This window comes from Lissotriton helveticus, chromosome 5_1 (assembly GCF_964261635.1).
Source record: "Lissotriton helveticus chromosome 5_1, aLisHel1.1, whole genome shotgun sequence".
Lineage (NCBI taxonomy): Eukaryota > Metazoa > Chordata > Amphibia > Caudata > Salamandridae > Lissotriton > Lissotriton helveticus.
Window position 1 is genome coordinate 2099693490 of NC_136065.1, and position 17000 is coordinate 2099710489.

The 17000-nt window shown below is 44.9% G+C and overlaps 1 protein-coding gene across 1 annotated transcript in view; it reads left to right on the forward strand.

The window, feature by feature from the left end:
• RALGPS1 (Ral GEF with PH domain and SH3 binding motif 1) overlaps nt 1–17000 on the forward strand; it is a 1636862-nt gene that overhangs the window by 1209732 nt on the left and 410130 nt on the right. Inside the window, exon 12 of the mRNA XM_078646110.1 lies at nt 8141–8208. Within this exon, the coding sequence (XP_078502236.1) occupies nt 8141–8208 (68 nt within the window). The remainder of the gene's footprint in view (nt 1–8140; nt 8209–17000) is intronic.

The following is a 17000-nucleotide window of genomic DNA, read 5'->3' on the forward strand; positions in this document are numbered from 1 at the left end:
TTGTTTGGTTGTTAGCTTTCTGTATATTCCCAAGGTGGCCATTGTACGAGGGACTCTAAGAAGGTCTTGCAATTTCATCTGCATAGTTTGGATCTATATTGCTTGTGTGAGAGGTCTTTGGGGCTGTTGCTGTATGAAGAGATTCTGTGGTTCTGGGGGATATTAAGTTGTCTTTGTTGTGTTTTTTGCATGAGACGATGGAGTCCCTGCATTTGATGTGGTATTGTGCTGCTTGCTTTGAATGCAGAGTTATGGTATATGTGGAGCATTTCATGGTGTGTGGTTTAAACATCCTAGTTATGTTTGTGGCTGCTGGAGAGGGGCAGATTGCTGTCTGTAAAACATTTGGTTGGGCGTTTGATAGAAATCTGTTGATGATTCATCATTCTGCTGGTGTTGAGGCACAGAGTTGTTGCTCTTCTGCCTGCTCTTGTGGGCAGCCTTGGGTTCAATGCCATTGGAGAGCAGCATTTGCCATTTGGAAGGTCATCTGTACCACAATGGCAGAGTGAATGCCTGGGACTGATTCCTCCGGAGGAGTGTGATTGGCAAATGCTGCGCATGCGCACTCCTTCGGGAGGGCGTGGTTTAGTGATAAGGATCTGACACCAGTTATTGACCTTGCCGTAGGCCCAAATAGGTACGCAGAAAATAAAGATGGTATAATGTGATTATGTTAGTTTTTGGTTAGGAAATACCTTGTACTAGAAATATGTTAAGGTTAGCCATCTGAATACCTGTATATATCAATTGTAACATTTTCTGCGTAATTGTGTAAATATTGTTTATTTCAATTTTGATTTATTTTGTATGTTTTAATAAATACGGCCGGGTGGTCGAAAGATCCCCCGCCTTCCAAAGAAAGCCCTCTCACGTCCTGTTAATAATGTTATGTTGGTTAACGGAAGGATAGGGGTCCTCTGGCAGTCCCTGGCCATATGGGAACATTCAAGCAGTGAGTGAAGCAGATTGACTGCTCCTGTGAAAGCATCCTACCCCTGAAGAATTAGGGCACTGATGCAGTGACATTAAGGACCATCAAAGCGACGGGTGCCGGACATTGAGACTTGAGGGTGTTGCAAAGGTGGACTAACACGCTTGACTGTGAGTCGTGCAGGGCCCGAGGGTAGACAGCGATAGCGCTTCCATGATACAAGAGTGAGTGGTAGGGTCAGTGTGGAGCAGGGCTGAAGTCTGGGGGAGAAGGTTGAACATGGACATAATATGGTCAGCCTCGGTCTGTGCAGGTAACCGCAGAGGGGCTGGGTAAGAGGGGATTTCAAGGGATGGTGCAGAGGAAAAACAAAAATAATTAATTAATTTGCCCTTGGCATCGACCCTCAAAATTCCCCTTACCTGGCCCCACCGCTGTTACCTGCACGGACCGCGGCTGCATATGGCCCGCCCCCAGCAAGAACATGACTGAACTTCCTGTTTCCCAGGATCTCGGAGTCAGGCAAATGGAAGCAGAAGGGAGTTGCCTACCCTCGCTAGTTGACCAAAGACAAGTATTAACAAGGTTACTGCTGGCAAAGAGCACAAGGGTCATTCCTTAAGTCATACCGATAATTACGTCTGGCTACAGACAGCTTCAGCTGTCGGTCAGAGACAAGCAATTTGTTATTAATCAAAAATCTGCATACAGTGAGCTTCAGAGGAGGATAACTTTATCACCACATAATACTGGCTTTTGGTACATCATTCTGCTTCTTATACAGGGCTTCCTTTGCAATGCATGCGTGACTACTTTACATTTATTTCAAAACTACAATGAATCATCGCATTTACTGTACCATTCGATCACCAATGGATTCTAATCTTAATTTACATCTTTTTTCCAATGCAGCAAATGAAACAAAGGCATTCTGATGATCATTTTTGCCAGGAACAAATACAAGACTAGGCTGAAGCTGACAAACTAATTGCTTTTCTGTCTTTACACATTGAATGTGACCATTCCAACACTTGCGAGGTCTAGGCCCCCCTCTCTATCCGTCCTCCTAGTTCCCTTGGGTCTTTGCAGTACATGTTTCTGCTCTCCCCGCCACTCCTTCACTGCAGCTTAACATGATCAATTATCAAATCTACCATTACTATGACCATTCCCATCATCCTCACTACGACTACCACCATTACCACCAAAGCCGTTACTGCCACCGATATTACCAGCACCACTGTTACCACCAGCATTGGTATTACCACCGGCATTACCACCACCGTCGTTATCACTCAGGGAGATTTTTTTTTTTTTGCAGAGTTTTATATAGCGCGAACTAGACCCGAACTGGTCTATCAGAGCGCTTTACATAGCACCAGTTACGTTACATGAGGACACACTTTCATTTCAGGCACGGGGAGATTAAGTGATTTGCCCAGAATCACAGGGGGTTTTTGGCGTCGTTACCGAGACTCGAACCCAGATCCCCAGGTCCGAGGTCGAGCGCCCTAGCCGTTAGGCCAACTCCCTTTTGTGCATTTATATTAAAATGTGCATTATCAGTTGCTCTGCACTTTGAGTCACACATACGGATATAGAACTGATACATAATAATATTAACAATAATAATGTATACGGATATAGAACTAATGCAATTGAAACAAAATCATTACAATGTGTTTTCAGGCATAAACTAGTTAGGCCCCCACGCCATCTTGTTCATATATAGATGCTTCATCAATTCTGTCTTTATATTTCTCACCTTTTTATAAGCTTTTCCCAGACTGCTGCTATTAATGGCCTTTCTCCCTATTTGGAATTATTGTATCTTTACAGTGTTTATATTTTAGCTCCTGTGAATCGGACTCTCCATTGTTTTTTTTTAAATTTCTCTTGATTGTAAAAACTGTACTTTTCTTTGTAATGTACTTTTATGGCCATATCGGCCGAAATAAAGTTATTATGAATGAATGAATTTCTCACCTGGCACTGCCTGCAGAAAGATGTAGATTGTTTTTTTTTCTGAATGACACTCTTCTCGAAGAACCCACCAGAGGAAGCCCTTTTGCTACAATATCCAAGGTCCTTCCTGCCTGGACAGTGTGTTGCATTCATTCACAGTGGTTCTCTGTTGTTTATATAACTTGTTTTTTCTAACACTTTTGCACAATATAAGGTCAGAAGGGGAGAATCAATATTCATGTAGTGTGTTAGTGCTAAGGTGATGGGGGGGGGTATGTGACCTTTTAAAATGTTTGAAATATGATTTGTTGGAGCAATTTTCATAGTATGCTGACTTTGCAGTTCCTGACATTTCTATGCAAGTAACCTTCATTTAATTCCCTTGAATTTGGGGGAGCGACAGATTATTTTTGCCTCTACTAGGAACTCTGTCCCATTTCTTGTTGATTTGGGTGCACACCTGAAAATTAGCATGTCTCTGACCTGCATTTGTTAGCCTTCATGACAAATGAATCCTCTGTAATTAATTTTAATGGTATATGTTTGCTGCTGTGTCTGCTTTTCACTATTTTCTGAATTGCATCTTTTTTTAGATTTCAATAACTTTTTACTGTCTGATTTGTATCTTTTACATTTTATAATAAACCTTCTTGGTTTTCGAATTTTCAATCTCAAACTCCCTTTCCTAGCCAGTCCTTCCTTATGTACTGTATTGTGAAATGTTTTTGGGGAATCTTTGGGGTTAACACTGTCTCCGATATTCACAATCGTTGGGTGCGCCACCGTGAGGCGAATTTCTTCCGGCCCTGCACGTTACCATCACTTCCACAACCACAACGATTTTGTGTGTATCAGCGATGTGTGTTTGACAGTGTTCTGTCATTGATAAAAACAAATATTGGCAAAGCCAGTAGGCTTGACTTTATTGTTCTGAAATCATGGAAACAGAATGTATGCAAGACTATAATTGCATGTGTTACCACTCTAAAGCCTGACCTCTTAGTTTTGCCAATGCTTGTTATAAGTGGCAGTGCTGACAATTAACTGCCCGTGCAGAGCACAGCAAACCACTGGCTCAAATTAAGCACTGCCTGCAGGACTGGAAACGGTGTTGGGGGAAGGGGGGGGGGGGAATGTATGCATATATATGGTATTTGTATAGCGTTTACCTAGCCATGAAGGAGGTGGAGCGCTGGGCCACTATCAAATGTATCGATTTACTAGGATGAGGCCAGTCCATTTTAAGGGAAACTTAATGTACATATTTCATTCATTCTAAAGGATGAAGTGAAAGAAGCATTTATTGCATTTTATCAAATTCATAACCATTCATTCAAGCAGTGTTTCCCAAATTGTGGGTTGTGATCCACTGATTGGTTGAAAGCTGACTTTTTGTGGGGCACGAAAGTCCAAACAATCAATATAGTGCCTTTAAATTCTGTATTCGTTGTCACATTTGCTGAGCTTCAAAGACAGAGGTCAAATGTCAGACTGTCTTCTACTGCTTATGATTTTTAACACTGTTGTTTAAAACTCCCCTCTGCAGTCAGAGAAAGGAAAGTAAAGTGAATTATGAGACAATCTTGCTGGTGTACATGAAGTGTGAAAGGAAAGGTTGTCGGATGTCATTTTTTCATAATACACAACAAAATGTAACTCCTGTAAACGAACTGTACACATTCATAGGTTAGAAAAGCAAACATTAAGCACTTTTCGTGTAATTCGAAAGTGTGATGGAAACAAAGATTTTAATAGGGTCAGATCTAATCAAGACACTTGGTGAAGCACAAATAATTAATATTCATTGAAACCCAATTTCCCCACACCATCATTTGTGTGCTATATAGTTTATTCAGTAAAACTGTGTGCCATGCAAATTTAGTGACCATTTCAATGAAAAGTGTGCTGTCTTTAAGTGACGGTGCACTGCCCCACAATGCTTTAGTTACATTAAAAAAAACACCTCATGTCCGTTAAAGGTAGGCGGGTCCCAAAGGTTTGTCTTTCTTAAAAAGTGGGTCGGGGTTCTAAAAAGTTTGGGTCGCACTGCATTAAAGGCTGGTACACTCCCCTGGAGCAGAGCCCAAGTGCTGTGACCTGCAGTGGGTTCGCCTTTTAGTAGACCCTTGTTCCATAAATGTGAAAGTTCGCCGGGGGTGGCCTCCCTCTGCCTCCCCACAGCCCTCTTTGTGCCCGTCTTCGCTCATTTCTTCAGCATTTGCATTCTGAGTAGATAGTTTGAATGAAGGCCTTCAGTGTGCTCCGGTTTTTGCTTTTTAATGCGGTTTGACATTAGCTGTTCGCATTAGTTATGCATGAGAAGGGTTGTGAGCACCATGCTGGGGAGATCAAAGGCTGCCTGCTGTGCAGCGGCTTTCCCAAAACAAGAAGCCCTGCTCCCGGAGACTGCGCGGGGGAGGGGCCTGGCGCGCATCGAGGCCGCGCGTCACCAGGCCAACCATCCCCGCGAACCTCTTGACGATTCGTTATTTATTTAATTTTCCCTCTGCACCGTGCCTCGAAATCTCCCCTTATACTGCCCCACCGCGGTTACCTGCATGGACTGCGGCTGGCCCGTGACCCACTGTTACGGAGTTGAGGCTTCCTACGTTGCCAGTTTACCAACTGCCTGCATTAGCAACAAGCATTGGTAAAGTCAATTGGTCTGTTTTGTTATCAGTGAAAGTGCTGGTAATAGTAGCTGATGGAGACCTTTATGTTTGGGTGTCCAGATTCTGAGAAGTAAAAACTGGGACAGGTCAGACATAGAAGAAGGACTAAAGGCTGGCAATGACCAAGGTATATATCTGGCCTGTCCCAGCCTTATAAATATTTATATGTTGCAGGATATATATATATCCTACAAAGCAGAATTGTCTGAAATTACTACTTTTATTTATCTAATTCTTTCAGACAGCGCAGTAGGAGGCAGGATGTAAATGCAGTCATTCAAATGCAAACTCGGCTATGTTTATGTTTCAAGTTTCAAGTTTAATTTATTTGCATGGTTAATTAAAACCATTGCAATGCAAAAAAAATACTCATTTAAAAAGTGTCATGTACATAAATAAAACTCTTGTATCTAAAAAGCCATATTGTCTGAGTTCCCAAATCATATACTCTGAGTGTTCGCTATGTTTATGTATTATTAGCAATGGCAGGACCTCCACCCTGTGCCCCTCCCACTCGGTCTCCCCTCTGCTGGGGGCAGGCATCTGGCTTCCTTCTCTGCTGCCTGCAACAAAAACATGTCATGTGACGCTGGGCATGCCCTTCAACTCTGCTTTCAAGTATAAGTTGACATTAATCCCAAACACCAGGACATGTATTTAACATTAGAAAAAGCGATGGTTCGCCGGGACAGTCCTCTGAAAACCGGGACAGTCCAGGGGAATCCGGGGTGTCTGGTCACCCTAGTTTGTGAGCGAGTTTGTTTAGGGTAAATGTAAATTGATACTTGTATAGCGCACTACTCACCCGCAAGGGTCTCAAGGCGCTTGTACGAATACCGCTGTGGAACCCATCCTGGCTTTCCCTGTGAGGTGTCCACTCCTGGGCACCCCCAAGGTGGAGGCCAGGCATCCTTAGCGTTGTGGAGATTAAGCAAGCTATTGCCCAGAGTTGCAGAGTGGGACCCATGATTGGAATAGGCACCGAGGCGAGAATTATCAGGTCGGTGGAATTTTGAGCCCAAGTCCCGCCGAGGCGGGGAATTGAACCCTGGTCCGGGGCTAGACCTCTGCATCAGGGTCTGCCGCTCTAACTATTGAGCCACACTTCTCCAGGGTAAACCTGTGAGGGTGCCACTGAATGGAGGGATTAAGTGAGTGAGTGGATATCAGTGTTTGTGAGGCCACTGGAATTATAGGATTCTGTAGCCGCAACATTTTTTACATTAAGGCCACATTTCCCATATAAATCGCTCCTAAAGTGTGGGACAACCTGCCAGTACACGTAAGAGCCTCGTCCTCACTTCTTGAACTCTGCAAGAAGCTGAAGACCTGGGTTTTGACCAGTCCCACTAAGCCCTGGGTGTGGCTCGACTCAAACCTGCTCAGTGGCCTATACCCTCCCGGGTGATAGTAGACTCTACAAATCTGTATAACATAACATATAATCCCGACAGCAACGGACTAAAGGATTCCTGACATGCAGAAATGAATTTACTACTGCAGACTTCACCAAAAAGAGTGCACAGAAATCTGTAGTAGTAAATCCCATGCTAGGGGTGGGAAGTGGGCATCTCAAGCGGTGATTTTCTTTGTGAGCTTGTGAACACCCACCAACATGTACATTTGTGGGAATTCATAAACTCCTCTCTGACCTCTATCTACTTTGTAAATGAATAGGAAGGTGAATGAACCTCCCTCAGATCTGATGGAGTGTGGGGATTTAGGGGAGGAGCATAGGGGAGATAGGAGCCAGAGGGAGAGGTGACATCACTTGCCCAGGAGAATAGCGCTTGAACAGCTTCTTAGAATGTTTGCAAATTGTAAAAAACATAAAACTACATTCAAAGAGAAATGTAAACTTTTTTTGCGAATTGGGACCAGGATTGTGCCGCACACATGGATGCTTAGCGCCCATACCCTCTGGATGACTAGAAAACACGAGTCTTCCAGACACTACTCTCATGCGCCAAGGAAGGTGCCTGTGGTCTGTGGGTGCACTCTACTGAAGTTGAGAAGGAGGGACACTGAATTAGGCCTGGGCTGCAAATACCGTTCCGCTCGCGGAATTTGGGTAATTTCGCGGTCCACGGAGAACGCGAAATTACCCCAAAATCTGCGTTCCGCAGCTTTGCGAAATTGTTGCCTGTTTGCGTTCTCAAAATGCGAGTTCGCAAGATATTCCCCCCTCCCCCGAGTACACAAACAGCAATTGCGAACAGGAAAAAAGCACCTCGAACAAGCAATTCCTCGTGTTCGCGTAGATTTTTTACCGTTTCATGGAGATTTGCGTAATTCCGCCCACGCCTACACTGAATAAGCTTCTCAGGTGGAGTTGGGAAGGGGAAAGGGTCGGAGCTACTGAGAAGGAATTGAAGGAAGGGCTAGTGTGCAGTGGAGCAGTAGAAAGTGAAAAAGGACTACTCAGGACATACCATGTATTTGCAGGTTGGAAGACCCTCCATATTGACACACACACACAAATCTTGATAGTCTGTTTCCTCCATTAACCTGTGCATGCATTTCTTTGTTTTGTTGTGGTGTGTAACGTCCACAATCCTTTGCCTTCCAGGTTGTCCTTGCGGATCGAGCCTGGAAACAGTTCTCCTCGGCTGGTGTCATCGAAGGAGGACCTGGCGGGTAAGTAGAGCTTGAACCTTCATGCTACCACGGGTAGTGTTGACAGGCCCGTTTACAGAACCTACAGATTTACAGCCACCATCATACTGTACATTTGTCACATTCACTTCATTCAGAGTAATACATCATTAATGTATTTGAAATGTGGTGACGCTGTAATCACTGCACATGCAAAATCCATTTATTTTCAGGCGGTGACTGCTGCACATGAAGTGGCTAATTCTCTCCTGGAGAAACTTGTGGAAGTCATAATTCCACAAGTTATTCCTCATATCTGTGCACAAAAAGCTTCTCTTCATTTATGTAATACTGTGCATTCTGCATGTGCTAATGTAGTCGTGGCATCCGTCCTCTCACCACGGGTTCCGCAGCATCAGTTGAGCATGGAAAGGTTTGTATCTGGTGACCAGTGCAGCATGTCTACATCGTAGCATCTTCCAGTGAGCCCAGAGATGGACGTCCAGTCAATGTGTTGGTGAGGACTGATCGTTTCACTGACCTACCATGTCACCGGTCACAAGATTAAAGCGTGCCATGTTCTTTCGCATGATGGTTCGCTGTGAGCCAACGTTGAACACCAAACAATCCACTTTCAAAGGTTTTGCCCTCATATTTGAGACATGAAGTTGAAGTTGAAGTTGGGGGAATTTATAGAGCACACGTATACCAAAAAGGTTTCATGGCGCTAAAGCAGTCGGCATCAAATCAGGGTAACAATTAGACCTCAAAAGCTCTAATGAATAGCCAGGTCTTCAAACCTCGGCGAAACTCCAAGTAGGATTGAGGGAATCGGAGGTTATCAGGAAGAGGGTTCCAAAATCGAGGAGCCAGGAAAGAAAAGCTCGACCCCCCATGTTTCTTCCCAACATGGCGGTACCTTAAAAAATCGTCTCATTGTGTACTTGGGTGTTGACTTTGTTTTGGTTGGTAATGTTGTAAACATGTCCACAAACTCATCTACTCAGTGTGATAATTTCACTTCATGGAGTGAAAGTTCCTGGAAGGCACCTTTCCGTTTGCAGGCCACACGCGCCCATCTCTCACCTGGTTGCATTATGCATGCGTGGGCCACAGAGTTCTATTGTAATCCATGCGCGGTCATGGGAACTGGTGCTGATGCTTTACAATCTTTCCTTGTTTTCCTTGACCAACGTGTGAGTCCGCTCATCAAGTACCTTATATTGCACATTGACACTAGTCTGTGGCACTTGGAACTGACCCAAGCCCTGCGGTGGGTGGGACCAATCCACACCCTGTGGCGGGTTGGGACTGACCCACGCCCTGTGGTGAGTGGGACCGATCCATGCCCTGTGGCGGGTGGGACCGACCCACGCCCTGTGGTGAGTGGGACCAATCCATGCCCTGTGGCGGGTGGGACTGACCCACGCCCTGTGGTGGGTGGGACCGATCCATGCCCTGTGGTGGGTGGAACCGATCCACGCCCTGTGGTGGGTGGAACCGATCCACGCCCTGTGGCGGGTGGGACCGACCCACGCCCTGTGGTGAGTGGGACTGATCCATGCCCTGTGGCGGGTGGGACCGACCCACGCCCTGTGGTGGGTGGAACCGATCCACGCCCTGTGGTGGGTGGGACTGACCCACGCCCTGTGGTGAGTGGGACCGACCCATTCCCTGTGGTGAGTGGGACCGACCCACGCCCTGTGGTGGGTGGGATTGACCCACGCCCTGTGGTGGGTGGGATTGACCCACGCCCTGTGGTGAGTGGGACGATCCACGCCCTGTGGCGGGTGGGACCGACCCACACCCTGTGGCGGGTTGGGACTGACCCACGCCCTGTGGTGGGTGGGACTGACCCACGCCCTGTAGCGGGTGGGACCGACCCACGCCCTGTGGTGAGGGGGACCGACCCACGCCCTGTGGCGGGTGGGACCGATCCATGGCATGTGGTGGGTGGGACCGACCCATGCCCTGTGGTGAGTGGGACCGACCCACGCCCTGTGGTGGGTGGGACTGGCCCACGCCCTGTGGCCGCTGGGACTGACCCACGCCCTGTAGTGAGTGGGACCGATCCACGCCCGTGGTGGGTGTAACAGACCCATGCCTGGGCATCAGGTAGCGTTTATGTCTCCTGTTCTCGTGATATCTCTATTTGTGTTTGTAGACAGTTGTTAATGCTGTTCCTGCCTAGGAGACACCCATGGGTGGGGGGCTTGGAGAGGAGAGGGAATTTGGGAACTGTAGCTGTGTGAAACATGTAGTAAAACTAAGATTCTCGACACGTCCTTAAAGAGAAGTCTGAGATTGACATCAGGAAATGCCTCCCACCCCTGGTAATGGATGAAAGGAATTTCTGCCCTGTCACAAGGTCAAAGTTTAAGAATCCATGATTACCTGATGACAAACACTTGACCCCTGGGTACCACTTAGTAACCGTGGCCAGGCTGAGAAGATGCCGAAGCACTTCTGCTGAAGGATGTCTTAAGGAGAGGCATGTGTTTACCTACCAGCCCTCAATCCGCGCGCTCTGTGGTGCCATGGCCCTCTCGGCCCTCCGTAGGCGCCAGCCGTGAGCGCGTGCAGGCATTGGGCTGTGTGGGGCCCACTGGCTGCCTACCATGCCTGCAGGTAAAGTGCTGTGCATAAATATAATAAGTATTTCTTATCGAAAAGTATCAGAAGCCCTTTATCAACTCGGCCAAACGATCACTGATTCAACTCAAAGCAAAGGTTTGGACTGTCTCATAAATCCGGGGGGGTTTGCTGCGCTCTCATAGTTGGTTATAGCACAGCCTCGCTATTTAATAAAACATATTTGGGACTCATTTCTAGTGCAGCGCTGTTGGGATTTTTTGAGCAATAGTGTGCAAAGCCAGGTGTAAATATACTTAAGTCGTAAATCTTTCTTTCCAGGATGCAGTGATAGCCTGGAACCAAACATTGGACAGGGTGGATGTGTGCAAACGCTGCTTTGCACCTCCCTTGACGCACGTTCGTGTCATTTGTATGCTGTGTCATAGGTGTGGGCAGGGGGAGGGGGGCTGTGTGGTCCGCAGAGGTGCAAACATTACCCTTTTGGTTAATGCTCAATTATTACTTCGTGGCTATATTATCAGTGCCAAGGAACGAAATAAAATGAGCGCTAACAGATGAAAGATGTGATATGCGCATCCTGCGTCAATCCTAACCACAGCGCGTGCGCAAACTCACGACTAGGCGCACGCATGACAGGAGCAAGGAGGCGCGCGTGCAAAATGAGGGTGCACACCAGCTGGTGCATTGGTGCACTTTCTTCATGATTCCACCTCTGCCCTGTTGGCACTGGGCTTCTGCTGGCGGTAAAGCAAGCACAAAATGAACACATTTCTGTCGCAATCTGGCAGCGCTGCCCAGCGGGAACTTCCTTCCACATCCAGGCGCTGCTTCTTTACCTGCCCCATAGCCTCAATGGGCCATTGGTAAATTGTTTCAGTAGCTTTAGAGCAAGCATCTGATGCCCTGTTTTTTTAAATACATATGAGACAAAACTTGCCTTCTAAATAAATGATTTAGGGCCAGATGTAGGTAAATACCATTTACCGATTCTAAAATACCGAATTTTACCGATTCGGTATTTTAGAATGGGTAAATGGTATGTAGGCATTAATTCGGTAATTTTTACTGAATCTGTAAAATTCGGTATGTGCCGATTCAGTATTTACAGAATCGGTATTTCCCATTCATTCCTATGGGCCTCCAAGCATGGGTGCACATATGGCACACATACATGCCCGTCTGCCACATGGCACTGTTAAAAAAGCATAAAATTGCTTTTTTAACGGTATTCGTTATTTACCACCAACTTGTAGTTAGTGGTAAATAACGAATCCTTACAGGTGAAAAGCACTCACTTGAGTGCTTCCTACATATCTGATTCGGTAATTTACCAAATTCTTGAATACCGATTCTGTAAATTACCGAATCTGAAATGTAGCCACCTACATCCCAAATGCCTAATACCGGTCGGTAAAGGCCGAAATTCGGTAATTTCGGCCTTTACCGACCAGTATTAGGGTTCCTACATCTGGCCCTTAGAAACGGGTATATACACTTGGCTCTGTTTTGAGATGTTTAACAGGCTCGTAAAAGCCCTTTATTTACTGGTATATTTCCTAGTTGCCACCCACCTTTTTAATACATTCAAACAGTCCCCCTTTCTGTGAAGCACAGTGCCTCTAAGGAGCTCTCCGTGTTGACGCAGAGCCATTCTTTAAAGCTTGGTTCCTGAAATGTTCTCTTGGAAGTTTAAAGATAACTCACGTCATGGTCCCTTGAGGGAGGAAGGGTGTTTTTTTTAGTTGATGATTTTTACACATGTAGCTCCCCGCACTGCGAATGTCCAGCCCTAGGCAGTTTAATGTTTATTTTTCGCTGGTGGTTTTTAGATCATGACATCTAGAACTACTCCAAGATGCTATAGGAAGAGTTGTAGTTTATAGTAGAAAGTTCTTCCTCTGATCTCAGAAAAAAGTCCTTTACACCGGCATAATCTTGCATAGGTTTCAGGATTCGCATTGTGATTATCACGCAAACTGGCACATGCATCAACATTGGAGTTTGCGATTCCTTAATTGCGAAAAATAAGGAATCGCAAACTGCAATGCATCAAGAAATCGCTAAATAAATTGCGATTTCTTAAAATTCCTTAATTGCGATTCTCAATTTAAGAATCACAATTAAGGAATCCCTTCGCATTCATTCCTATAGGCCCATAGGAATGAATGGGAAGACATTCTCATTTTGCGAATCGCAATTAAGGAATCGCAAAATGAGAATGCAATTTTAAGGTTGCAGGGGGGTCCAAAGGACACCCTGTTGCACCCCTGAAATTTGCCATTAGTACATTTTTAGTACATTTTTCACACACACATGCCCTTGGGCATGTGTGTGTGTAAAATGGCACTTTGAAAAATGCAATTTTGTGCATTTTTCAAAGTTTTCGCAAAATACCATGAAGGTCAACTTCATGGTAATTTGCACCCCTTATTTGCGAATTCACAAATTTTTAAAGTTTGATGCATTGCATTTAAGGAATCTCAATTTGAGATTCCTTAAATGCAATCGCAAATTAAGAAATCGCAATTTTGCGATTTCTTAAATTACGCGATTTCTTAAATTACGACAATAACAAAATGCATAATGCATCCCAAAAATGGGAATTGCATTCGCAAACGGCCGAATTTTGCGATTCGCACCGTTTGCGAATGCAATTTCCTTTGATGCATGTGCCTGATAGTGCCCAAGATTACGCCATGTTGCGTGAACACGATTTAATTTCGCGAAACATGCAATGACAGGAGCACGGCTACAAAGCGAACGAAAGCGCCTGTTTGCGTCACTCGCGATTTCCGCTATTGCTTTTTCCGCATTTTTGCGTAGTACGGGTAATTTTTTCCATATCATGCCATTCAGTGGTCTGTTTTTACCAACCTTTACATGATGAAAGGCTGAGTCCATTAAAGGCATAGCGCAGTAGGTGGGCGATGTTTTGCACGCTCGTGGAACGCTTGTAAGTTCATTATGCACCCACCACGAGCTCAGGCGCAGGTCTGCGTTACGTCAGAGGACTCTAACCTCCAGTTGTAGAGTTTGCCTGCGATGTAGTCTTGACTGCTTTCCATATGTTCAGAACATTTGCTTACATCCAGTGCGCATCGGTGCATGTTATGCACGAGACCCTACGCCATACCCTACGTTAATCTATTTTACATTTGAGCCCTGAGCTGTGTCTCTTCCGCTAGGAACCCCCTGTATCACCACATCTGAAAGGCAGCGTTCTTGGAAAAGCTGGGGACTCCTGAGTCCTAGGTTGTGTGAAGGCTCTTTTTAAACACGTGGGGCCCTGTTTACTTAGGGTCTCAGATGACTTTAACAGAGCTGCGGCTCCGCCTTACTTTTCTTACCCGAACTAGGAGGAATATTTAAAATAAATATTGGAAAATTCAAGGCGCGACGAAGTTGACCACATTTTAAGTCACGAGTACCCTGCTGTAAGATATGTTGCAATATAAACAAGTTTATATTATTGCAGTAACATTTTAAGGTGTGGCTAGTTGCCCAGGACCCCGCCTTCCAAGCTGCCTTGTGGTAAAGAGAGTGGAGCAGTCAGTAGTCCTGCTTTAACGACATTGCTCATAAAAACAGCTTCTTTTTCTACTTCGACACCCCATCATGCTCAACAGAGGCCTGGGACCATAGGTACCAAGGCCTAGTGCCAGGGCAAAGTCGCACAAAGCGCTGCTGAACAATGCAAACTCTTGCAATGGGATGTCATATTTTGCATTGCAAAGGTTCCAATTTCTCACTGCAGATAGCATTTTGTGCCACTTTGCACCACTTTACATCAAGGGGGAGTTACCCTGGTGTAATTTGGGTAGATTTGCGCAAGTCTCCATAGTTTTTCATACCCAAAGTCTGATCTAGTAAGATAACAGACCAGGCGTTGGGTCAAAAACATAAACCCTCCTTGAAGCAGGCACTAACAAGGTGAAATGCTTTCATTTCTCCAAACATTCCACACAATCAAGGTGTGCTGCAGTGCACATCACACGCACAGTGGGTGGAATGTTTAAGAATGTGTCTCGGCATATGATTGTGTACTGGAAGGGTATGCATCGGGTGTAGATTCTGTGCTAGTCAGCCCATGCACATCTCAGCACCAGGGTACAAAAACTGCATAGAAAGAAAACCTATTAAAAGTGATTTAGAAACACCTATGCAAACCTATTCTATCTAGAGTTAAAACACTGATGCAAACTTTTGTAATCTGGTTCACAAAACCCTATGCAAAGCTATTGTAATCTAGTGCACACACTTCAATACAAAACTATTGTAATCTGGTGCACAAAATTAATAATTTTCCTCCAAAATAAGCTTTTATATGCAGATGACTTTACTTTATTGGCTTTAACTCCAATTGCCTTACAAAGAAACCAAAAATGTTTTACATGACTATACTGTGAAAACCTTTCTTACATTTTTGTGCAAAAAGAGAGCAAGTTGTGCTGGAAACTGGGGAGAATACTATGCATTGTGAGAAAATGTATTCATATTTAGGTAGGATCGTCTCTCAAAACCTAGATTCAAAATCCCATATTGAGCATATAAGCTTAGAAGCTATAAATCGAGCGATACATTCATTCTATAAAGCTGTTGGGAATGGCACTTTAAGCACTTTATAAATACAGGTGGGCAAGCCAGCAAATTAATATTGAGAGTCGAGCTAAGGGTCTTGCTTGGCTCTTAGAGCCCGTGCGAGAGACGAGATTTGAAAATGTTTGACATGAACATTTTACAAGCATCACATGAAATATGATAAGGTCTCATCAAATTAAAAAACGTGCAATTCTTTAACATGTGGACGCTTTTCCATTAGTATGTCACATTATAGCACTGCACTGAGAAGAACGTATAAAAAGTGATAGTTTTTAGGTCGAGCCTGGGCAGCGCATGTGCTGCTCTGCAGGGCATGCTGTATTGAGCTCGGGACTTGAAGCTCCGCCCACACATTTCATTGGCTGGTGTCATGTCCACTGAAAACTCTGGCTGTTCATTGGTCAAAAGGCTTAGTAGTCCCTCCCTAGTACCACCATGTCTCATTGAGTAACCTCCCATGGCGACACCCTCTGTTGCATGTGTTTTTTCTTAGTAGGCTTTAATTACAGCCTCCGAGCACTATTTTCTCAAATAGCTTTGTCCTGCCTGCTGTTGCAGGCAGGGCACGCTTTCTCCTAACGCTTTCTTAACGCGTCTCTTTTCAAGGTATGACTGAAGGCCCCACATAATGGAGACGGTGGTGTTGATTTACTGAGTGGGCAACCATTTGTGCCGTCACAGTGTTAAAAGTCGGGGGTGTCACTAGAAGAATGACGTTTGCTGTATACGCATCCATGGCTCCAACATCGGTGGAGCAACCGTGGGAGACAAGGACTGGACACTATTGGAAACCGGTGATTTAGTCAGGGTGTATAAGGGAAACAACCAATGTTTTGCAGGGAAATATATATATAAAATAAACTAGGTGAACGTGATCATACCTCAAAAGTGAATGTGTTTTACTCTGGCTATAAACCAGGCCAAAGGTCATCCCCATGGACACCGGATCTCCTGCTCACGGAAGCAAACTGAAAGTGTCACTTTTGGGAATAAATTATCCTCCGGCTCTCTGCCTCATTGTCACCACATTTGAACTCACCATATCTCAGCATCCCAGTTTCCTCTCCCTTGAGGGCTGCAATATGATTCTGCAGGTAGTCATGCCCCTAGTCTTCACCCAAAAGACAGAAATGACTTTACACTAGAGAGAGGCAAACTCAGCCCCACATCAAAGTGCTGAATTCCAAGCTCTCTCCAACTCTCGCTTTTCTGGATTCAGTCACAGAAAGATGAAAAACAAGCTTTTGCAATGCAATAGGACTCACATTTGCAAGAGTTTAAGCTATTTGCATTTTAAATGACAATGCCTTTTATTTATCTGTTTTAAAAACAACACATAAATAAAAAGGCATTGTCATTCCCAATGCCATTAGCTCAAACTCTCATAAATATGAGACCTATTGCATTGCAAATGCTTGTTGAACATGAACTTAGAGCTGTTCCTGCCCCTGCCTCACCGTGGCAACAGTGCTATTATCGAACTAAGAGGCAAGACAGATGTCATGTGAACCCAGTATGTGGTTCAGATTCTTACAGACAGAGCATTTATTTAGCCTATTATATAAAACACAATAGGAAAGTTGCTTTTATATGCGATAATCAAAAAGGAGGATCCATGAAATAAGATTTTTGCCTAAAAT